Below are 25,323 nucleotides of genomic sequence, written 5' to 3'. Positions count from 1 at the left end.
GATGGAGCTGTACAAAATGCTAGTTAGACCACAGCTGGAATACTGTGTGCAGTTCTGGTCGCCACACTATAGGAAGGATGTGATTGCATTGGAGAGGGTGCAGAGGAGATTCATCAGGATGTTACCTGGGCTGGAACGCTTCAGCTATGAAGAGAGGACAGGTTGGGGTTGTTTTCTTTAGAGCAGAGAAGGCTGAGTGGGGACCTGATTGAGGTGTACAAAATTATGAGGGGCATAGATAGGGTAGATAGAAAGCAACTTTTCCCCAGGAGAGGGGTCAATAACCAGGGGGGCATAGTTTCAAGGTAAGGGGCAGGAGGTTTTGAGGGGATTTGAGGAAAAACGTTTTCACCCAGAGGGTGGTTGGAACTGGAACTCACTGCCTGAAAGGGTGGTAGAGGCTGGAACCCTCAACATTTAAGAAGCATTTAGATGAGCACTTGAAACGCCATAGCATACAAGGCTGCGGACCAAGTGCTGGAAAATGGGATTAGAATAGATCGGGATTGATGGCCGACGCGGACACAATGGGCCGACGGGCCTCTTTCTGTGCTGTAGACTCTATGAACCTGGACTGATTCCTCCACACTAATCCAGTGTCACTGGGTAATGATCATGGTTCAGAGGTGCACGGAGGAAGATCTGAACAGATTTTCTTTGGCAAGGAATAATATTTAATAGCAGCTTTATGAAGAGAGTCAGTGAATGTCCTGTATGTAAAGCTAAAGAACAAATGCACTAATGTACCCAAATTTTCTCTAAGCAATACCACAGAAGATCAAGTAATATAAAGTCTCAATTTCTTTTATTTAAAGCAGAGGGGAATCCAGGGAATGGCACAAAATATTAATGTTGCAATATAAAAAGTGGCTAAATAAGGATTTACACTCTTAAACTCCTGCACCATGACCCGGAACCCCAGGAGGATTGAAAGATTGTAGCCAGTACCTCTGCAATTTCGACCTTTACTTCGCTCCGCAACCTAGGATGCATCCCATCTGGACAGGGTGACTTAATCACTTTAAAGTGCTGCCAGCCTTGTTCCCATCACCAATAGTTTGATAACAATAAACAGATATATTAGAAGAAAATGGAAGCGCGCATAACGCTTCCGACCCCAATGATTTTTCTCCCAGGTGTTGTTTGCAGCAGTGTTTTGGTGTTTAATTTTCAATTCCTGGAGACTCCAGGCCAGCCCTATCTCCTGAAGGCAAGGACACTTGGTATACACATACAGGAAACTCTCGATTTACCGGCACCTAAATAACCGGAAATCTCTGTTAACCGGCAAAATTCATGAGGTTCAGGTAAGTTTTACTTCATATTAGTGGCCGTTCCTGGATCTGTGGCTGTGTAACCGTGGGGCTCCTGCACCTGTTGCTAAGCAACAGGGATGCCTGGATCTTGTGGCCGGGGTTCCTGCACCTGTTGCTAAGCAACAGGGACGCCTGGATCTGTTGCTGTGTACGGGGCTCTCGTACCTTTTACTATACCTCTGTAATCCGGACTTTTTGATAAACCAGCACCACGCCGGTCCCGTCGGTGCCGGATAAGAGTTTCCTGTATTGGGCTCATCTAAGAACAAGGAAGAGCAAACACCAAAAAAAAGAAAAGCAAAGAAGTTAATCATAAAAAATGAGTTTTGATGCAACAGATGGGGTGATTAATTATCAAGGTAAATTTAGTGAGCCCTTTTGGCAGTGCCCTGCCTCACCAACTTTACCCTATATTGCTTCAGAGACTTGAAAATCAAGTTTGTGTGTTGAAAGCAAATAAATTAGACTCGGTGTATATAATGTAAATTGAACCTAGCTTCTAATCTCCTGACTTCCCACTTTTCTTTCCTCCCCTCTGGCAGCCACAGGCTGACTTTGGATGCAGGTCAATGGATACTGGCACAGCTTCAAACCTCTGGTTCCTTACTGGCCATTCTTCAGGTGACAGCCTAGATAATGAACCTCAGGCTTTTCACCCTGAAGAGCATTACTGATACTGTCCAGACACACCCAGTTTCTAGCAGAGCCCACTGGATACCAGTTAGGAGCAGGAAGTCGCTGAGATCAGCAGTGAGTAAGGATTGAATTTGGGATGCTCCCGGTCAGCATAGCTCAGTCACACTAATTGCTGTGCAGGGTGGGGAAGCTTAGCTTTGAATCTTTCCTAGTATGCAGTTACACCATTAAATGTTGCTGAGAGTAGGCAGTCACAGTACAGAGGTCACATTATGAGCTTGATTTTCCTCAGCTATACTGGCCAAAATTGGGTCGTATAGTGGCAGACGTGGAGGGAAAATGGGACCATTTTGTCAGTTCCCTGCTCCTAAGCATGTGCGTGGACATTGCCCTCCAATGCCCTAATCTGTGGAATTCCCTCCATAAACCTCTGTCTCTCTACCCCTCTTTCCTCCTTAAAATCTGCCTCTTTGACCAAGTGTTCCCTAAAATCCCTAGTGGTTTGGTGTCAAATTTGGTTTGATAATGCTCCTGTGAAGCGCCTTGGGACATTTTACTATGTTAAAGGTGCTATATAAATACAAATTATTGTTGTTGCTCTTCTGAGTGGCTTAACCACAAGGGTTGCTATTTAAAAAAAAAAAAAAAATTTTAAATTAAAATTTTTTTAAAAAGTCCAAAGGTAACTTTTTAAACAAGTATGTGCTTCCTGTTGCCCACATTAAAAGCGCTCTCCCGTTGCCTACAGGTGCGAGTCCCCTCTGACTGTCACTGGCACCATCCGATTTCCAACCGCCACCAACAGGCAGAGCGCTGGTTTGATGTGGGCAGCGTCCAAATGAGATCCAGGCCTGTGCATTGGACGGCGGTAACAACTGGGGTCCTCCGCCTGCCCTTTATGCACTTAAGCTGTAAAGCCACCTATACCACACTCTCTTTTTCCAACCACCCCCCCCCCCCCCAACCAAATCCTGCCCTCATGGCGAGGGTCTGTTTGAGCATTTAAATTCAACGGGGGAGAAATTCGGTATCGCCCCGTTTGGGCCACTAATTTTTGAAATCTTGAAAATTAGCGCCAGGTGATAATGATTCTGAGCTTCCCTTAAATTGGTTGCTAGCGCTCCTGGAAAGAGCTGGAGCGCTGAATCTAGCGCTAATAACCTAAGGGTGCTACCAGCAGAGCGATAATGAATTTCAGGTCCTGTGCAATCGAGAATGATCCTTCACACTGGCCCCTTCCAGCTCTTAAAGGGGAGGTTGCATCATTGTGCAGATCCTCATTATCAGCATTGTTGGCTGTGAAGGTGACCTATTAGCAGCTCAATCCCCTGCTCATGATGGCTGATCTCACTCCCAGGGAGTGAGCGAGTCGTTTCACGGACGAGGCATTGGTCACGGGAGTGGAGCGTAGGAGGGCAGTGCTGTTCCCGGACACTGGAAGGAGGCCATTGCCCCAGGTCTTCAGGGCAATGTGGAGGGAAGTGGCCCAGGAGGTCTCGTCCAGTGGTGTGGTCGTACGCAGCCTGACACAGTGCCGGAAGAAATTAAACGACCTCACTTGGGTGGTCAAGGTGAGTACATGCTTCAACAGGTCCTACATACCAGCATCTGAACCTCAGTCTGTACACACTGCACAAACTACCACTCACCCACCAAGCATCTGCACCTACTCAAACTCACATTCACATCTCACGCCTTGCCTACAATCCCAGCTATTCAACTACGGTAGGCATATCTCCCAAACACCTAGCTGAACTATGACTCACATATTCGTTTCTCTTGCAGGCCAAGATGGCTTGCAATAGGAGGAGCAGTAGAGAACAGGCGGAGGTGATGCACAGCTCCAGCAGCTTTCAGACCTGGAGGAGCGAGTGCTGCAACTGATTGGGCAGCAGGTGGTGGGCGGCGCGGCCGTCGGCAACGTCGACCCCTTTGGGGGCAACAACGGTATGTTCATCCCGTCTCCAATCACAGAATCCCCACAGTGCAGATAGAGGCCATTTCGGCCCATCGAGCCTGCACCGACACACATCCCACCCTATCCCCATAACCCCACGTATTTAATCCCCTAACACTAAGGGTCAATTTATCATAGCCAAATCAACCTAACCCGCACATCTTTGGACTGTGGGAGGAAACCGGAGCACCCGGAGGAAACCCACGCAGACACAGGGAGAATGTGCAAACTCCACACAGACAGTCGCCCAAGGCCGGATTTGAACCCGGGTCCCTGGCGCTGTGAGGCAACAGTGCTAACCACTATGCCATCTCATCCCACTTCCCCCTCCCACCACAAGCCTTTCCCATTTTCCAGCTCCTGATACTGTCTGCATTCTTTGCTCCCTTCCTGCCCCCCCCTGCCCTCACCTTCACGTGAGTCTTGTGCCTTTTATGCTTTCAGAGAATCAGCAACCAGATGATCAACCTGTTCCTGAGCCTCCCACTGAGAGTGAGGAAGAGGAGGAGGAGCAAAGCACCGCTTCACTGCATGTCTCACTCGCAGGCACCACCTCAGATACTGGCACTACGCGAACTTTAGAAGCAAGTTTAGTAGCGAGGTCTTAGTGCTGTCATGCAGTCAATGGTTGGTGGCATCGAATCTCCGACTGCTCTCCGCTTGATGCCACGCAAGGTCTGACTGCTGCCATCGTCGCTGGGTCCACCACAGTCCACCAGGGATCTCATGGTGTTGCAGCAGGCCAGCAATCTGTGCTCCAGCAGGTTGGTAGGGATGCTGAGGTGCTGCCCCAAGGGAGTGGCGGGTCAGTGGAGCAAGAACCTGCTGTCCCCCCAGGATGACAGCATTCCTGCTCCCATCACTGCCACTCCGCCATTGCCCATGTCGCTGCCTGTCATCCAGCCAGCACAGACTGCCGCCACCCAGCCTGAGGTTGTGCAGTGTACAGCCGGGCCTTCCAGAGCTGGTCAAGGGTGTCCTGCATGTAGTCTCTGGCACTGACACTCAGCAGCCTTCCACCAGCGCTGCTGCAGCCACTAGGGAGACACTATGTAGGAGCAGTAGATTAGGGAAAGGCAATGTAAAAAGAGGAAGTAGGGGTTTGCACAAGGGTGATTAGTTAATATTGTTGTATATATGTGGCTCCTGAATTTGGATAAACTTATTATTGGAATGTTGCAGATTTGGGGCCGTGTCTCATTTCAGCTTTGAGATGTGGTATGGAATGATGAGGACGTGCTGAGCAACCGGGAAGTTAAACAGAGGCCCCGTCTGCGCGCTCAGGTGGACATAAAAGATCCCTTGGCACTATTTCAAGGAAGAGTAGGGGAGTTAACCCTGGTGTCCTGGCCAATGTTTCTCCCTCAACCAACATAACAAAAACAAATTATCTGGTCATTATCACATTACTGTTTGTGGGAGCTTGCTGTGTGCAGATTGGCTGCCGCGTTTCCCACATTACAACAGTGACTCCACTTCAAAAGTACTTCATTAGCTGTAAAGCGCTTTGAGACGTCCGGTGGTGCTATATAAATGCAAGCCTTTCTTTCCATGCTGGCAAAGCCACATGCACATTCGTGCTGCTTCTCTCTGGTCACGAGGAAGGAAATGTAGTCCCTTCTCCTATACAGAGCATCTGTGACCTGGCAGATGCAGCAATGGACGGCGAACTGCGATATGTTAGATATGTCGTCTGTTGCACACTGGAAGAATCCGCTGGCGTAGAAATTGAGGTGCGATGGTGAACTTGACTGCCACTGAGAGCCGTGGTGCTCCTGATGTGAGGCTCGCGGTCTGGCTGCAGGAGGAGGCACAGCTCTGACCGCATCCTTGGTGAAGCAGAGCCTTCAAAGACAGTTATTAATTTTTGAGGCAGAAGACTCCTTCAAGTGAAAAACGCTGAAATCGCTCAAAACGCCTGTTTGCCTATGTCAAACTGACATGGCAACATTCTTTGCCAACTAAAAATAAATCGGATGTTGACACCTTTATATAGCACTCCTCCAGCGCTCATCCGACTGCATACGTCCTCCTCTACCTGTCGTTGCTAATGGCAGGCACTCCGGCATGGGACGAGAGTGAATTTCTGAGCCGGGGCGCTGCGCAGCCGGATGACATCACAATCTCTGGCCGCAGAAGAGCATGGCACTAATGGTTACCGCTGCCATAAACTTCCACTTCAATTTTGCGGGCGTCTGTACTATCGCCGCGCCTGGTCGCTAAGCCATTAGCGCCCCCCATGGCGTTGACTGGAGGCGCTAAGGTACCGAATTTCTCCCCCAACATTTGTTTCAACTGAATGAAAAGGCCTCGGGTACATTTTCCATGTTGGAGGCACCAGGCATTGATCGAGGCACAGCTGCACCATTGCTCATGATGCTGTATCCAGAAGGAGCAGCTGCAGGTAGCTTGGTCCATTCCATCTCATCTCCCAGTCCTTGCTGCCAGTTGTAAATCTGTCATTCTAGCCAGTCGAGCCGTCGCTGGAAAATCTGTTCCGCTGTTGGTTAAGATGTACTGTAGTCGATGTGTGATGTCTGCAGCTATACGGTACTTATCACTGCTGTTGAGGGCCCGTGGCTGGTCTTCAGTAACCACAACTCCAGGAGCAATGTCTGCATAAACGCGTAGCCGAGATGATCGCCAACAGCTGTCTGGGGCAAGTCTCCCCAGAGACAAACCCAAATGCCTCAGCACAACGATAGCATGTTTGCAGGGCAACAAATGCTGAATCCAGAAGGTGCAGCTGCAGGTAGCTAGGCCATCATGTGTCTGCAGAGTGTACTCCTTGTCACCAGAAGTCACAGTGACTGTGTCCGCTTCCTGCTGTTTGACGCCCACTGTATACAGGTTATGATTTTCCCGCATCTGCTTCACAGTGTAATTGGTGAACTCTGCATAGAAGGACTGGAGATCTGCAGGTGTCTCTGCAACCTGCTTGAAAGAGTTTTTCTGCAAAAATATGGTCTAGGAGCGCTCCCCATCTAGGACCTCTTTGTGGAGGGCCAGCAACCCGATGCACTCCTTCATGAATGAGGAGGAGTGAAGCAGGTGTTTTATCATGCCGTTCTCTGTCTCGATCCAATTATTGGTGTTATTCCTGAAATATAGAATGGTACTTCAGGAATATGTTACCCACATCTCCTTCTGCGGAACCCAGTTCGTTGCAAGATACTCCTACAGGGGTGGGTGAAGCTGCCCAATCCTATCTACACACGATGTCAGTTTCTCCTCTGATGTTAAAACACCATGTAAACCACCAAGCCTGGTAATCACTTGTTTCTGAAATTGCAATTGATAAAAATAAAATTGATATGAGTTGCTGTTTCAAGCACTCGAAGGGAAAATCGATCTGAAGTTTATGGGGTAGTCAGATTTTAATTAAAAGAAAATGGACACTGCTATCCTCAGCAAACATCCCCACTTCTGACCTTTATGATGGAGGGAAGGTCATTGATGAAGCAGTTGAAAATGGTTGGGCCGAGGACACTGCACTGAGGAACTCCTGAAGCGATGTCCTAGAGCTGAGACGATTGGTCTCCAACAACCATAACCATCTTCTTTTGTGCTAGGTATGACTCCAGACAGTGGAGAGTTTTTCCCCCTGATCCCCATTGAATGCAGTTTTACTCCATGATGTCGAGGGCAGTCACTTTCACCCTCGCCTTTGGAATTCAGCTCTTTTGTCCGTGTTTGGACCAAGGCTGTAATTAGTCTGGAGCAGAGTGTTCCTGGTGGAACCAAAGCTGAAATTTTCCAGTTCAGGTCGAGAGCTGGAAACCGCATCAATACAGCCAGTGCCCTCAGGCTGTCCTGGTGGGATGGAGGTGTAGGATGTCCATAGTGAAAAGGAGACGATTGGGGCCAGGAAGCAGGAAACTGTTAGTGGCGCAGGGCATCAGAAGAGTCGCTAATGTAGGTGGGAAGAGACTGGACAAGGGAAGAAGAAATAGAGTTGAGATAGGAAGAAATCAGTTCTGTGGAGCAAGAACAGGCTGAAACGATGGGTCTACCAGGGCACTCCTGTTTGTGGATCTTGGAAAGGAGGTAGAAGTGGCCTGTGCAGGTTTGGGAGACTCAGGTTGGCAGCCGTGGAAGGAAGATCACCAGAGATGAGTCAGTGATAGTCTTGGCAACGATGGCTTGATGTTCGGTAGTGGGGCCATGGTCCAGGGGGAGGTAGGAGGAGATATTAGAGTTGACATTCAGCCTATGCAAGATAGAGGTTGGTTTGCCAAACAACAACAGCACCACCCTTGTCAGCAAATGCTGCTGTTCAGAGATTTAGGTATCCTCGTATAGGAAACACAAAAGTTAGCATGCAGGTACAGTAAGCAATTAGGAAAGCAAATGGTATGTTGGCCTTTATTGCAAGGGGGTTGGAGTACAAGAGTAAAGACGTCTTACTGCAATTATATAGGACCCCGGTGAGACCACATCTGGAGTATTGTGTACAGTTTTGGTCTCCTTACCTAAGGAAGGATTTACTTGCCATAGATCGTCAACTATGTCTGATCCATTCACCTTGAACGAACTAAACGCAGCCCTGTTGACAACCAAATCTGGAAAAGCTGCTGGTCCAGATGGTGGTTACCCAGAATTCCTAAAAGCACTGGGACCCAAAGTGAAGAGATGGTTGACCTCCTTCTCTGAGGTACTGGCAACTGGTAAAATTCCATCCATTTGGAGGGAGACTAAAATAATTGCCCTCCTGAAGCAGGGGAAGAATGCTTGTGAAGCCTCCAGCTACTGCCCGATCTCCTTACTTTGCACTTGTTATAAAATGCTGGAGAGGCTACTCCACAGACTAGCCCCCCATCATCGAGCCAACTGTTCCTAAGGAGTAAGCGGGCTTCCGGAGCAGCCGTAACTGTTGCGACCAAGTGGTAGCTTTAACATCGCACATCGAAGCAGGCTTCCAGCGCCAGCTCAAGTCCGCCGTAGCACTTGTGGACCTATCAGTAGCGTATGACACAGTATGGAAGCCTAGACTGCTTTTCAAGCTCTCCACCATTTTATCCTGCAGAACAACGATCCATCTTCTCAACTCCATGCTTACTTAGCAACCGACGCTTCTGTGTGTACTCTGGCACCCAGAAGAGCAGATATAGGACATTGAACAATGGACTCCCACAGGGTTCTGCCCTGGCACCCATATTATTCAACGTTTACACCAGTGACCTGCCCGAGACCGAGTCCCGCAAGTTTGTATACGCTGATGACATTGCCTTGACCACGCAAAACACATCTGTCCATCACTGAAGAGACCCTGACCAGTGATTTACAAAGGATGGATGCCTACTTCCGCCGATGGCAACTTCGGCCAAACCCACAAGACCGTCACCTCGACATTCCACCTCGACACCCGTCAAGCAAACCAAGCTTTGAAAGTCTCCTTCTGCGGCGTAAAGGTAAACCATGCCAAAAAAAAACTCCTATTTAGGAGTCACGATTGATCGCACCCTGTCATATAGACAACATCTCCAGATCCTTGGGAAGAAACTGAAGAGTAGGGTCAACTTGATGCAGAAACTCGCCGGATCCACATGGGGAGCAGACGCTCAAACCCTCCGTACGGCAGCACTCGCCCTGGTGTACTCTACAGTGGAGTACTGCTCACCGGCATGGCTTTCAAGTTCGCATGTCAAATCCGTTGATGCCCAGCTGAATTCTGCTATGAGCATTATTACCGGTACGCTTTTATCGACACCAACACCTTGGCTGCCCGTGCTTGCAAACATCACACCACCACACCTACGCCGCGAATATGCAGTGCCCAGAGAATACAACCACTACACCAGCAAAGACATGCCGATCCAGGCCGACTTGAACAACCTACCACCAACCCGTCTCAAATCTAGGAGGCTATTTTGGACCGTCGCCGAAGCCCTTCAGCGATCTCCCCTCTGTCTTGATAACCAATGGCGAAATGCTTGGAAGAACTGCGACATACGGAATGGATTCCTTATAGAGGACCCCACAGTGCAACCTGAAGGACCAAACATAGAAACATAGAAGATAGGAGCAGGAGTAGGCCATTCGGCCCTTCGAGCCTGCTCCGCCATTCAATGAGATCATGACTGATCATCCAAATTCAGTACCCTGTCCCTGCCTTCTCCCCACATCCCTTGATCCCTTTAGCCTCAAGAAATATATCCAACTCCTTTTTGAATATATTTAATGAACTGGCCTCCACCGCTCTCTGTGGCAGAGAATTCCACAGGTTCACCACTCTCTGGGTGAAGAAATTCCTCCTCATTTCAGTCCTAAATGGCTTACTCCTTATCCTTAGACTGTGACCCCTGGTTCTGGACTCCCCGGCCATCATAAACATCCTTCCTGCATCTAGTCTGTCCAGGCCTGACACAATTTTATAGGTTTCGATGAGATCCCCTCTCAATCTTCTAAACTCCAGTGAGTATAAGCCCAATCGACACAATCGCTCCTCATACGTCATTCCTGCCATCCCAGGTATCCGCCTGGTGAATCTTCGCTGTACTCCTTCCATGGCAAGAATGTCCTTCCTCAGGTAAGGCGACCAAAACTGCACACAATACTCAAGGTGTGGTCTCACCTTCCGCGCAAACAGTGGACAACCATTAACTAGCTCCAAACCGGTCATGGTAGATGCTGCCACCTTCTCCATAGATGGAAGATTAAAGTATCCCCATCATGCGACTGTGGAGTTCCTAATCAGACCCTGGAGCACATCATTGAGCACTGCCCTCAGGAAATTCGCAGGCAAACCTACAAGATAATCCACGCTGTTACACCAGAAGCTTTGGCCTGACTTAGATATTGACATTTGATTTGCTTTGCTACTACCATACGAAAGAAGAGGGAGTGCAGCGAAGGTTCACCAGACTGATTCCTGGGATTGGGGGATTGTCCTGTGAGGAGAGATTGAGTAGACTAGGCCTATACTCTCTGGAGTTTAGAAGAATGAGAGGTGATCTCATTGAAACATACAAAATTCTTACAGGGCTCGACAGAGTAGATGCAGGGAGGATGTTTTTCCTGGCTGGGGAGTCCAGAACCAGAGGTCAGTCTCGGAATAAGGGGCCGGTCATTTAGGACTGAGAAATTTCTTCACTCGGAGGGTGGTGAATCTTTGGAATTCTCTATTCTGGAGGGCTGTGGAGATTGATAGATTTTTTTGATATTGAGGGATATGGGGATAGCGCAGGAAAGTGGAGTTGGGGTGGAAGATCAGCCATGATCTTACTGAATGGCGGAGCAGGCTTGAGGAGCTGAATGGCCTACTCCTCCTATTTATGTTCTATGGGACATGGTCTCAGGATAAGGCGTTGGCCATTTAAGACTGAGATGAAGAAGAATTTCTTGACTCCGAGGCTTGCAAATCTTTGGAATTCTTTACCCCAAAGTGCTATGGATGCTGAATCGTGTTGTGTGCCAGTATTACAGGACAGTATCGCGGTGTGGGACAGTATCGCTGCTGCTGATATCAGCGATCGCTTAAAATTATGGAGATGATGCAGGTTGTGATGTCAGTGTGCAATGCTCAGTGGACGCACGATCTGGGAGTTTGTAATTTGCCGTTCAACTTAGCGGCATGCCTCGAGCAAAGAGCTGAGCAAGCGTAGACAAGCAGGAAGGAGACTGCAGCAGTGGTGTTTAAAGGGATCATCAGCACTCACTTGTCACTCTGTGCAACTTTCTGCAACTCCAGTTTTATAAACTTCTTTCAAGGTTCTAAGGTAACAGGGTGTTGTTGTTACAAGTGGAGAATGCCTTCATTTTTATTTAAAGGCTTCTACTTACACGTGCTCACCAGTCATGGGGGCTCTACTGGCAGTCCCCCCCCCCCCCCCCCCATGCTCGCGTATCTTCGGGGAAGGGAGCGGAGGCAACGAAGAAGGGGAGTAGATGCATGCAGAGGGAGGGCTCTCAACAGGAGGCCTTACCCATCTAGGGTCTTCCGAGAGCACTTCTCATATATATACATATATATATTTAAGCAAGGAACAGTGTATTAGGAGGCTACGCCTCATCAATAAGATAGCCACAGAACTCTGCCACCTCCTGCAGCCTGACAGCAAGGCGAACACTGCTCTGCCAGTGACGGTCAAGGTCACCGTGGCCCTCAATTTCTTTGCTAGCGAATCCTTCCAGTCTGCAGCAGGTGACATAAAATCATAGACTAGTACAGCACAGAAACATAAAGTCTGAGCCAGTTTTTTCGAAGAGCTATCCAGTTAGTCCCACTCCCCGGCTCTTTCCCCATATCCCTGCAATTTTTTCTCCTTCAAGTATTTATCCAATCCCCGTTGAAAGCTACGATTAAATCAGTTTCCACCGGCTTATCGGGCAGTGCATTCCAAATCCTAGCCACTCGTTTTGTAAAAAAGTTTTTCCTCATGACGCCTAAAGAACCGATCACCTTAAATCTGTCTCTTCTGGTTACCGACCCGTCAGCCATTGGAAACAGTTTCTCTTTAAAATTATGAAGGGTTTAGATTGAATAATTAAACACCTCTATCAAATCTCCTCTTAGCCTTCTCTGCTCTAAGGCGAAGTTCTCTGGCTTTGTCCCAAAGCCTCAAGTCACTTCTTGCCTTAGATGTAAAGAGGAAGAAGGGAAGTCTTGGGAGTACTTTCCATAGCTAACATCTCTAAGTTCGCCATCCATCGCTGCATCTGGGACGTCACCAAGATTCTACAACAGGCAAAAGGATTACGTTGTCATCTCTCTCGGCATGAGGGGGAGGGAAGGGAGGAAGCAGCTAGCCAATCCCCCTTCCGGACGGGCTGTCCGTGAACGCCGCATCAGACTCTTGATTCTACTGAATGAAACGCCAGATCCCCATCATACCATCCCTCTGTCACGGATTATCACAGCCTCCTCCTAGGCAGAAAGCTTAAATTGAGAGCCACCACCACAAAAGATTCCAAACATAATTAAATTGATCCAAAATCAATTGACACATAATTATACTTACAACACGAACTAATCGTCCTTGTGCAATTTGGGTGTCCTTTCCTAATTAAGTACTCCCACAGTGGCTAAAGCATAGCAGGTGGAAGGCTGCTGAGTTTCCGTGGGGGAGACTTCAGATGGCCTTGCGGGACAACCACAAGCAGCTGCGGCCCTAGAAGGCCCAGCTGTAGACTGTACCACCTCGGCATAGGCGGCAGCAGTCTTGGCTGGCTGCCTGACGGGCAGTGGCAAGAGCAATAATGGCATAGTAGCAGTGATGGAAACAGGAATGCTGTCATCCTGAGAGGACAGCAGGGTACTGACCCACTGCCACTCCCCCGGGATGGCACCTCTGCATTCTTACTAATTTGTTGGAGCAGAGCTTGCTCTGCTGCTGCGACTCCCTGCAACCTCGGTCGATGGTAGACAACCCAGCCACGATGGCAGCACTCTGAGCTTGGGTGGCAGCAAGCTGAGATTGCATGAGAGCACTCTGCGCTTCCACTGCAGCACTAAGACATTGGGTGTGTGGGAAGAGGACAGCTCGCCTCCTCTCCACGGCCACGATCACTGCTCAACAGCCACGTTGGATAATCTGCAGGCTCTCTCCCTGCGCTGAGGCTCCAGCATGTGTTGGCACTGCCGTCTTCCAGCTGAAGTTGAGTGGAATGACAATGAGGTGCTGCGGCATAAATGCACCTCCCCTTGACTTGCCGCAGCGTAACATCATTGGGCCTTAACACTGCCCGTTTTGTGGCCATCTCCAATTTCTAGGTTATATGTTTCAATGAGATCACCCCTCATTCTTCTTAATTCCAGAGAGTAGAGATTGTAAATAGCTGAGGTCGATGCACTGATCCTTGCGGCACCCCATTAGTCGCAGCCTGCCAACCTGATGAGCTGGAATGCTGTTTTGATCGTGGCTTGCTCTGTAGCCCTAAATGTGACTGGAGGCCAACGGTTTTCTCAATTACCTATTCGGACAGCGAGCACGTCCCCCTGTCCTGCCGTACTCACTCACTTGTTGGAACTGCACAGGGCGCTTACAAAGTAATCACTCTTGCACCTGCAAAATATGAGTGAGAAAGACTTGCATTTACACAGTGCCTTTCATGACCTCAGGACGTCGCAGATCGCTTCACAGCCAGTTAAGTTCTTGTCGTAAAAGAGGAAACACGGCATTCAATTTGCACACAGCAAGCCCCCACAAATGAGATTAATCAGATAATCTGTTTCAGCGATGTTGGTTGGGGGATAAATTATGGCCAGGACACCCTTGCTCCTTTTCCAATAGTGCCGTGGGATCTTTTACACCCACCCGAGAGGACACATGGGTCCTCAGATTAACATCTCACCCGAAACATGGCACCGCCGACAGTGCAGCGCTGCCACTGGGAGTATCGGACTGGATTATGGGCTCAAGTCTCTGGAGTGGGACTTGAACCTACGTCCTTCTGACTCAAGTGAAAGTGCTACCCACAGATTCTGGGGACCATTAGTGGCCAGTCATTTTCAAAGGTTTGCCTCTTCCCTCCACAGCCTATTGCTATCGAGCCCTGCCCCACCATCCTCCCCCAGTTCACCTGCCATAGCCTTTTCACCTCTTGCCACTTTCCTCCACCTTTCCCCACACAGTCTTCCTCTTCCCCTTCCACCCCCACCACCCCCCCCCCCCCCCCCCCTCAGGTGGATTTTTGTGGACAAATCTGTGCACCACACTTGTTGACATTACTCCCCCTCCCCCCTCTCCTTCCCATGTGACGTTACTCCCCGCTCCTTCCCGTGTAGCGTTACTCCCCTGCCCCCTCATCCCCGCTCCTTCCCATGAGACGTCACTCATCCCGCCCCAGCTCCTTCCCATGAGATGTTACTCCCCCTCCCCTGCTCCTTGTTCATGCGACGTTACTTTCACGCCCCCCCCCCCCCCCCCCCCCCCCGAAACACAGCAGGGGCTTCTCTCCCCCACACTCGGGCCAATTCTCGCTCGGACAGTGAACAGGGCCTTATTTTGTCCTGTTCGGTGGGTTGCGTTGCTTTGCATGGTTGATTGCAGCAGTGGACGGTGCCTGGCGGCTAAGGCTGTCCAGGTGTTCCTTTCACAGCAAAAACAGAGGATTCCTCGCGCATAGGCTCTGATCGATCCAAAGCAGTTTTGGTGTCGGAGGGACCCGACCAACATTGGACTTGGCGCCAAACCGCAACGTCATTTACGCATGTGCATATCTTTTCAATCGGGTTGCATGATGGGACGTAGCGAACCGGAAGCTGCTCATGCGCAGAACGCCATGGCAGAGCTTCCGGTCGTTGGCAGAGGTCACTCTATTACAAAAGGGCAACAAGTCCAAACAGGAAAATATAAGCCCATTAGATTCACTTTGATTACAGGCAAGTTGCTAGAAGGGATCATTACGAATACTCTGTATGATCTCGGACAGAGAAAGGGTTTATTAGAGACCCTCCGCATGGCTTCGGGAAAAGAAAGATATGTCTCACCTAGTTAAATTTTTTTGAGGTTACCAGGTTGGTAAATGATGTTGGGCCGGTTGACATGCTACATGCTTGACAAGGTGCCACACAATAGATTGTTTAATAAGATGGAATCCTCTGCGGTTGGAGGACAGATGCTGGGTTGGATAGGAATTGGTTGTAGGCCGAAGGTTGTCAATAATGGTAGTGGTCTGCCTGGGCCACTAGGTTGTTACTTAGCTTAAAAGCCCTTGGTTATGACAATAGGCTTGGTCAGCTTACTCTAGAAAAGTGTAGACTTTGGGCAGGTTTCATTTCGGCCTTCAAAATAACGAAGGGACTAGACTGTCCATGTGGGACATGCATATAAATGACATAAGCATAGTACTAGGTTAGATATTGGGAGGGCAGAGAGTCATCGATCTTTGGAATAAGTCGCCTGATCATGCAGCAAGCGTGGATTCACTACACACATTCAAAGAGGAACTGCATGAGTTCCTGGCTGTGGTTGCTTTTGCGGTGTAAAAAAAGTAAGTGAGGTATTGAGCGATGTGTCTCATGGTCACTATGGTCTCTTGGCAATGTCAGACAATTATCCTAGGTGTGCCAGAGGTGGTATGGAGGTCACCGTACAATATTTAACATGACTACCCTGGATGGCTTTCGTTGGGAAGTGGAGACACCGTTCTTGGGTGAGGTGGCGATAGGATCTGTGGATTGAGATATTTAAGTGGCCCTGAGATGCTTCCTGTGTATCCTGACTTTCCTGCGTTCCCTTTACTCGTCTTCTTCAATTCTCCCAAGAAAGCCAAATACAGTTGAAGGATGTGCCCTACATGGCCAAGGAATAATGGGACCTATAATTTTAAACCAGGCAGCAAGAGACCCCAGTAGACAGAAAATGCAAATAAAAGCTAGGTTAAATGGTTGCAGTACAAGGATTTTCCAGTACTTGCAATATAGAAGTCCTGTGACAGAATGAAAGCATTTCCGTCTTTATCATTGCACTACAGAAACAGTATACACCTGTTTTATAAGGGCATCAATGTTCCCACTATTTTTTGGGTGCACGGCCCCATTTGCGGGCCATTCAGTTTCGTGCATTGAACATTTAACATTGAAAAAGCCAGTCCCCGGCTGCGCGGGACCAGCAGAGAGCTGCGCAGCCGCACAGCTTAGAATGAGCGTTGGGGTATTTTACAGTAAATCAAGGTGTAATGTGATGCATTATGTCACCGTCATTCTACCTTTGTTTAAATCTTTCTGCCAGGAAGTGCTTCTTGTGCCTGATGGTATTTCTGGTGGAAAATGTCACTGGTGCAAAAATGGGTGAGAGTTACAGCAGTGTCTTTTCCTGGTGCATTTCTCACCCCCCAACCATGCAAGAAATTGGCAGAGGAATGGCAGGTTATCTAGGTAACCATGCTCTATGGAACATGTGTACTTGATAGATTTGAGATGCTCAGTAGTTCCTGGTTGTGTTCTAACCCAGTGTGTTTGTCATTGTGAATATCATTTTATTGGCTGCTTTGTATAATAAACTGATTTTGAACAAACTGTTAAGTGCTTGCAGTAGTAGTGTTTTCTTCACAGGCCATTGGTTTTAACTATGAATTTCTAATTTCTGGGTTTTATATTAGTATAATTAAATGGCCCAATTGAAGAGAATGACCAAGTAAACTTTTGATGGCTTGTTACTATTGTGTAAAAATATTGAATACAATGCAAACTTTGAAAACCTATAGAAAAAAATTAATCTTTCTTACTGCATAAATTATTGACGGTCAAATGTGTTTGGGAGAACTAAGTTTTGTGCAGGCGGCATTTTAACTTGAGCTGCTGTTCAGTTTTGGAAGGTCAATATGGACTAGGGAGGCCATTCAGCTCATGACTCATTCATACAGAAAAATCTGCAATCTTTTTCTCTGTACCTTCTAACCCCCGCCCCCCCCATCTCCCACGCTGCAGCCCAATCACAACATCCAACATTTCTCAAATTACTCTAGGATTTTATAAGGATAACTAAAAAGGCTAATGGAATGTTCCCTTTACCTCAAGGGGACTGGAATACGAAAGGGTGAAAGTCATACAAGTAGACTACCCTTTATCCGAACTTCCGAAAACCGAAACCCTCTATAAAAACCGAAGGTTTTTTCGTTCAGCATAAGTCGTGCGCACGACCCCGACCACCGCCGACCCGACCCCGCCGACCCCCCACCCCTGACAAATTTCCCAGTCTTATAAAATACCTTCTGAAATCCGAAATTTTCCGAAAACCGAAACACGGCTGGTCCCGAGGTTTTCGGATAAAGGATAGTCTACCTGTACTACAGTTGTACAAAGCTCTGGTTAGACCGCATCTGGAGTACTGAGTTCAGTTCTGGCACCGCACCTCAGGAAGGGCATAATGGCCTTGGACGGAGTGCAGTGCTGATTCACCAGAATGATACCTGGGCTAACAGGGTTAAATTATGAGGATGGGTTGCATCGACTAGGCTTGTATTCCCTTGAATAAAGAAGATTAAGGGCAGACCTAATTGAGGTATGTTTAGAATGATTAAAGGATTTGATAGTGTAGATGGAGAGAAACTATTTCCTCTGGTGGGGGTGTTCAGAACAAGGGGACATAACCTTAAAATTAGAGCTAGGCTGTTTGGGAAGCACTTCTTCACACAAAGGGTAGTGGAACTGTGGAACTCTCCTTTCATCACCAGCCTCTCCCCCCCCCCCCCCCAAAAAGAAGAAAAACTGTTGAGGCTATGCCAATTGAAGATTTCAAAACTCCGATTGATAAATATTCATTAGGTAGTGATGTTAAAGGATATGGAACCAAGGTGGGTAATTTGAGTTGAGATACTGTTCAGGCATGATCTGATTGCATGGCGGAACTGGCCCGAGGGGTTGAATGGCCTACTCCTGTTCCTATTTAATGCTTCGACTGCCGTACGCAGAATTTCATTCTACAGGTTGATCAGTCTGTGAAGAGCTTGCTGATGGTCCTAAATTTGCTTCTCCCCAATCTAAACTGTTTTTTCTAATGTCAAGGTTTACTTCGAAGTAGTGTTCCTGATTTTATCTTTTCTGTAGCATTGACTAACTTGTCAGCTTTGCTGAATTGTCAAAAGGTTGTGGGTTCAAGCCTCACTCCAGAACTTGAAAGCAATCTAGGTTAGACACTGTGCAGTACTGAAGGTGTGACCTTTGGATGAGATGTTCAATCAAGACTCCCCATCTGCCTGTTCACATGGATGTTAAAAGATCTGCGGAGCAGAAAATTTTCCGGGCAATGTTCTTCACTCAATTAACGCACGCATTTTGTTTTTTAAATATTTTTAAAACCATGGTAATTTCTCAATGCTGTTTGTAGAGTTTTTCTGCTGAGTTCGCCTACATGGCAACAGTGACTACACTTTAAAAATGACTCATTTGTATGTGAAATGTTTTGGGATGTCCAGAGATGTGATGAGGCATTATATAATTCACAATTCACAATTCACAATTCACAATTCAAATCGCTTTATTGGCATGATAAGTTACATCTTATGTTGCCAAAGCATCAAAATACATTTATGGTTTAGCACATAAACGCAGTTCTATTCATACAGTGTATAAACAGGTATATCCCTGAGTGTATAAATATACATTCGCATTGTTTATATATATTCTTTTCTCCCCCTTCCCCCCCTCCCCCCCCCACACCTCTCCCCTCCCCCTCTCTCCCCCCCCCCTCTCTCCCCCCCCACATAAATACAACTTTCTTCCTTCATTTTCTTTCTTGCTTCCTTTATTTTCTGATAAGTCTCTTCATCACCTCTAATCAAAGCTGAAATTTCTTCAGTCTTTTCATGTAACTCAAAGTCTGACATTAAAGGGATAATTTTTTGAGTCTGTGCTCATGGGAGGGAAGCTTAACGTGGAAGTTCAGGCATGTGTTGCCTAAGATTTTGGTCAAAAAATTTTGGGCAGTGCATGCCTGAATTTCTGATACACGCTGCCAGTAACACACATTTCACAAAATGATCTACTTGGGTGTTAGCTTTAAGGCTCTGCACCATCCACAGAACTTAATGAGAGATTTAACCAGAGCACTGTAACATTTCATCATTAATGTCTTCTGACTTTTACTCTGCTGATTGTTATATAGTTCAGCATTATATTTTCTTTGATTGCTGCTACGCAGTGATTGAGCATGTTCTGCTCAAAGTCTACTAACACTCCTGGATCTATATATTTTAGATTTTTCTCTAGTATTGGCCTGGAATTTCCTTGTAATTTTCAGCGCAATAATGGCATAAGAGTCACATTGTGCTTTCTCTCTCCCCCAAGGTAACTCGAGTGTAAGTCACTTAAGACCAGAGAACACACATTTCCTGCATTTATATCCAATTATGTCTGGCAAAGCAGGACCCAAAGTCCAGCATTTTCTGTGGTTTTTCCCCCCAAAGTCACTATTTCTGGTGTTTTGTAGCATTTTTTAAAAATTCGCCGCTGAGACCTGCATCTCTGAATGTATTTTTATGGCAGCGGGATCTGTTGCGTTAAAAAGGAAGAAGCTTCCACAATTGAGTTTTCTTAAACGTGTTGTGTCTAATGTGCATAAATGATGGTTTGATGGCTTCAAACGTTAATATTCATAACATCAATCGTTTACGCTGATTTCCGACAGTTTTTACATTCTGGTGCTTGCTAATGAAATTTTCAGGAAATTTCTGCGCAAGTCAGTGATTGCAAGATGGGCGTAGATTTTACCATAATATTTGCCTAAGTCGGCTTGAGGAAATTCCAGGCTACTATCTTTAATGGCCCAGAAATTCAGGTCGGAGGCTTCCCGCGGGTGCAAGCCTCCGACCTGCACTTACCTAGCGCGCCGGCCGTTGAGCTGTGAGCCCGCGTGGGATTCCAATCCTGGGCCTCTTCCAACTGCCGGCGCGCAGTGCTTGCGTGTCCCAGGGGCGCAGTTAGTTCGATGCGGGCCATGGAGAGCCAGTGGTAGCAGGGAATGCTTCATTCATAAGTTTGACAGGAAGAGCTGTCAAAACTATAAATACTATAAGCCCCAAAAATCACAAACCTCAAATTAAAAAAAAAAAAAAAAAATCACATCTTTAAAATAAACTATAAATTACATGAAATAACTATTTTAAACAATTTAAATTTTTGAAAATTAATTACATTTTCTAACGGGGCTAAAAATAAACTTACCTTGCTTTAAAGTATTTAAAAATAATAAACCTGTGGAAAAAATGTTTTAATTTTAATTAATTCACCGCTTACCTTGTTAAAAGCAGGCCTTGCGACTGCTTTTTACATGTCTAACTTCTGGAGACTTACCTTTCCGGAGAAACTTGGAAAAAAAGTAAGTTCAATGCATACGCGTTGCCCCTCCCGCGCACGAGTTCCACCTCTTAACCCCTTCTTTCAGGGGACCGGAAGTGCTGGTTTCCCGTGCATGCACGAAACTGGCACTTGCGTAGGCCCAACGAGTGAGTACCCCGTGTGTACTCACGCGTTGGGACCCGAATTTCTGGGCCAATATTCCTTTTGAAGCCATGACCCTGTGGATTAGTGCAGGACGTCAATTTTAGAACAGTATCCAGCACCTGCAAATGATCAGCACATTATTACAGCCAGTGCCGTTAATGACCTGGCTGTGCTGTGATTGAAGCAGAGGGGAGAAAAATAAACAGCCACGGTAATGGTAATTACTTTGACCAAATGGACCAGATCTCAAGGGTTTGATACTGTAAATGAGCAGCGACCTTTTGTTTCCAAATTTGCCAGGATCTTTCTTGAATATAATGATCGTAGTCATCATCTTTTCAGATGTCTGCATATTTTTGCATCCAGTACTATAATAGTTGTGTAACATTTGAGTGATTTGCAATTCTTTTGCAGTGTTCGGCAAATTTTCCATCAAACTACAATTGCAGATAATTTTGTTGAAAACTAGAGATACGGTTGGTTTAAAAAAGGAATGAAATTGTACCTTTTTGATTAGAAATACAGGATTAAAATTGTTTACAATTCAGTGTTTTTTAGACTGTATTTAAATTATGCTGTAAAAATGCTTCTGCTTCGTTGTGTTTTTGGTAATTATTCCTTTCCAAATTCTGTGTTCTCCACCATGGTTTTTTCAGTAGTTAACTCAAGTAAAAAAAGAAAAAAGGGCTGCTAAATAATGTCTGCATCCCCAAAAAATAGCATTTAAAAAAAATACTATTTAAAACTGATATGCACCAGAAGAAACCATTTGTTTTAAGTTTGTGGGATGAGCAATGCATTGCTTTTGTAAGAGCAACCTACTGGCGTACGAACTTATGTAGAAACTAATGCACTGATTTTTTTTTTTTAAAAAGCATGTGATGTATTACTGAATTAAAATCTTTGCTTATTTGATTTTGCAGAAAAATATGACTACATAGGCCGGCTGCTGAAACCATGGGATGAACCATCAGAATATACAGATGAGGAAGATGTTAAGGAGCACTCAAAACAGGACTAAAACTGTTCAGCAACCAAAGCAAGGGCCTTCCGTGCTGCAACCCATTTTACTCAGATTTCTGCAGCTTCCTTTTTCTTCACAAGCTACAAATGATTGAATGCAAAATATATTTTGTAAAAAGTGATGAATACCCTTGTGTGGAAATTTTAATTAAAATGTCTGGTATATGCTGCCAACATTGTTTTGCAGTTGTTGTAATGAGTCAGGTAAGGTTACGTCCATGTTAGCAAAAAAATCACCCAGGAGTTGATTTATCTTGGACCTTTTTGTTTGCTGGTAGAGGCGAGATGGGCTTAAGCCATCCGACCGACTAACGTTTCAAGATTCTTCAAACTGGATGTAATAGGGCAAGGCCCCTTTGTCTTGGGATCCTTGTTTTGTGCAATTTTTTTATGTACAGCAACATTACAAGCAATTGCCAGTGATCTTGCTTTTACAGTAAAACAGTAAGTAGTTTGCACTACTGAAAGTTGGGGTTGAGAGATGAATTTTGAATACTCTGCACAATGCAGTTTTAAAGGCTTTTTTTCCATAAAACTGCACTAAATCAGTATACAGTAATCAAAGGAAAGTGGGGGGTACTGATAACTGATTGATTGTGCTGGCTCAGTTTCAAAATGCTATGTGGTTTTTCCCACTGAATGTTACGCAATTATATTTCTCTGCAATGATGTAACACTGAAGTCTGGTTCCCCTCCATTTATCGAAATGTAGGTAATATTCATTGTGCCTTATTTTGATTACTTTTCTACTTCAACTTGAAATATTGTAAATCAGTTTCCCCAGACCTGAGCCAATGGTGTAATAGTGTTCAAAGGAGAAAAGCAGTCATTGCCTGTAGACCTCTGTATCATTGCCTATAGTATGATATTGCCATTGATAGAGTGGGGGGAAAATCCACTCGTGCTAATGTGTGGCTAGCATATCCAGTGATACTGCCATATTTATGTAGTGATGTACAGTTTAGTGTTGTCATAATCAGAAGCCCACATTTCATTATTTTCTTCCCTATTGTTTGCAGTAGCTCTTTTATTATGTGGGAGAGGGCAGTACTTTAGCTTGTGTGGGATAGGAAAAAAAATTGGGATGGTAAGGCACTGCAAATTTTGTAAATACATGTAACTGTTTTAATAAAAGCATGTACGTACTACAACCAGACAGAACTGACTTCGTGTAGAGTAACAGATCTTGAACCGGAGCTGTAGGTTATGGTGGATCAAATGGATATTGCACAATAAACAATTGGTTAATAATCTGGCCTGATTTGTGATTTATTTTGAAAATACTTAAAATCTGCATTAATGGCACGGGTAACAGAAATAGCAAAAACAGATTGGGTTACATTGGCTTAAGTATTTCATCTTTACCAAAGGTTATATCTGAGAAAAGTTAAAATGTTTGCGGTCTCCCAACTTAGAACTTGTAAATTTGGATAAAGTGTTGTCTAATGTTTAAATTGCATTAAATTGTATCTACTTGTTTGGATGGATGGGAACCAATGTAATCCCAAATCATGGACGCATGGTACAAATGTGACAGCAGCTGACTATCAAAACGCTTGTAGCTTTTTGTTACTGTACACTCCGACTATTTATTCAGGAATGCAAGCCTGTTATGTTTGCAATATACGTCACAAGTGCTTGTAAACCCAGATGTTTGACTGACTATAAAAACGCTTGACGTGTCAACTTGATATGTGAATTCCTCTTTCATGTCTGATATCTAAGCAGTCAATCCTTTAGCTACTACATTAGTCTTTTTAAAATGCTTTGCATCACATTTTCTCTCAGCTTTTGTTTCATTTGACACTTTGTTCATTTTGAAAACTTACATATATGTTTACAAATGCTTTGTATTTTAACAATTTTATTTCTGAAGTCATTTTGGTTTCTTTTAAAACTGAGCTTCCAGGAAACTGCACATTTGCATATAAATGTTGCTTGGAGAATCTTTTTTAATGTGTAAATTATATCCAGAAAAAAAAACACTGCCAGTACAACAACAACTTGTATTTATATAGCACCTTTGACATAGTAAGATGTCGCAAGGTACTTCACAGGAGCATTATAAGACACAAGATTTGACACTCAGCTACATAAGGAGAAATTAGGGCAGATGACCAAAGTAGGTAGGTTTTAAGGAGCGCCTTTAAAGGAGGAAAGAGAGGCGGAGAGGTTTAGGGAGGGAATTCCAGAGCTTAGGGCCTAGGCAACAGAAGGCACAGCCACCAATGGTTGAGCGATTTATAATCGGGGATGCTTAAGAGGGCAGAATTGGAGGAACGCAAATATCTTGGGGGTGGGGGGTGTTGTGGGGCTGGAGGAGAGTAGAGATAGGGAGGGGCAAGGCCATGGAGGGATTTGAAAACAAGGATGAGAATTTTGAAATTGAGGCGTTGCTTAACCGGGAGCCAGTGTAGTTCAGCGAGCACAGGGGTGATGGGTGAACGGGACTTGGTCCGAGTTAGGACACAGGCAGCCAAGTTTTGGATGACCTCAAGTTTACGTAGGGTAGAACAATTCGGCTTTAATTTATAGTAAAACTTCCAACAAATCAACGCATTTATAGGCACAGTAAACCTGTTATGACATTAGCCGAGCAAGGTTGCTGTAGCATTAATATGCAGTAATGCACTGTATACTACAAAGCTCTTGCTTATTTCTTTCAGCTTACCGTGGAATTTGTACGCGTGCCTATGTTACATCACATTTGGAATGCCTTTCAAATGATTTCAGATCCTCAAACACATTTTGGCCGGTGGTCTTTTGCAGATATTTCTGCGATAGTGTTTTCTGCATTTTGCCAGTCATCTGATAACTTGTATTTTGGGAGAGTCATGAGCTTAATGTTTCAGCATCCATCTGACTAAAACTGGTAGGCATAGTAACGTTTGAATAATGAGCAGGTTGTCTCTATGCAGTCAATTTCTAAATAGTAATAATTTAACTGAGTACCTGTATCATTAGGAAACTTGTAAAACCTCAACTCCTACCAAAGTAAATTGTGGCACTAGCTCCAATAATCAACAGTATAAGATTGTAGGGCTTCAGAGACTAGATATTGACCTATGTTGGGGTCTGTGCTAAGTAATGAGCGTGTTTCAATTCAAGCTTTGCATTTCTGTTACCATTACACTAGTATTTCAGTTGAGTTGTGTGGAATACGGCAAACTAACAGCTTTTCGCCATCATTACCTCTTTGAAACTGACCGTAACTTCAGGATTTAGCGCTTGTGCATCCTAACGCGGAACTCCTGAAGTTGCAGTCAGACATTCACCCAACACTGGCTGCACTGTGCATCCCCTCCCCCCCCCCCATAGCTGGCAATCAGGGAAACTGACAAACTTTGACTTTTCCACAGTGACATCGCTGTTAAATACCCCATTCAAAGTTAGACCCCAGTTTTGAAAAAGGGTTTCGACCGGAAACGTCAACTCAAATTTCTCTCCACGGATGTTGCCTGACCTGCGTTTTTCCAGCATTTTCAGTTATTTCGGATTTCCAGCAT

The 25,323-nt window shown here is 45.7% G+C and overlaps 1 protein-coding gene and 1 pseudogene across 1 annotated transcript in view; one reads left to right on the top strand and one right to left on the bottom strand.

Moving 5' to 3' along the window:
* The window catches only part of pgrmc2 (progesterone receptor membrane component 2), a 67,670-nt gene extending 44,602 nt beyond the window's left edge, over positions 1 to 23,068 (top strand). The window contains exon 3 of the mRNA XM_086009241.1: positions 21,718 to 23,068. Coding sequence (XP_085865367.1) covers positions 21,718 to 21,815 — 98 coding nt within the window. The 3' untranslated portion in view covers positions 21,816 to 23,068. The remainder of the gene's footprint in view (positions 1 to 21,717) is intronic.
* Positions 6,201 to 9,535, bottom strand: LOC147122690 (uncharacterized; annotated as a pseudogene).
* Positions 23,069 to 25,323: the final 2,255 nt, after the last annotated feature.

This window comes from Somniosus microcephalus, chromosome 2, assembly GCF_052327205.1.
Source record: "Somniosus microcephalus isolate GS21.2 chromosome 2, FLI_Smic_1.0, whole genome shotgun sequence".
In the NCBI taxonomy this organism is placed as follows: Eukaryota; Metazoa; Chordata; class Chondrichthyes; order Squaliformes; family Somniosidae; genus Somniosus; species Somniosus microcephalus.
The sequence above is the reverse complement of the archived record's forward strand: the minus strand, read 5'-3'. Positions and strand labels throughout refer to the sequence as shown.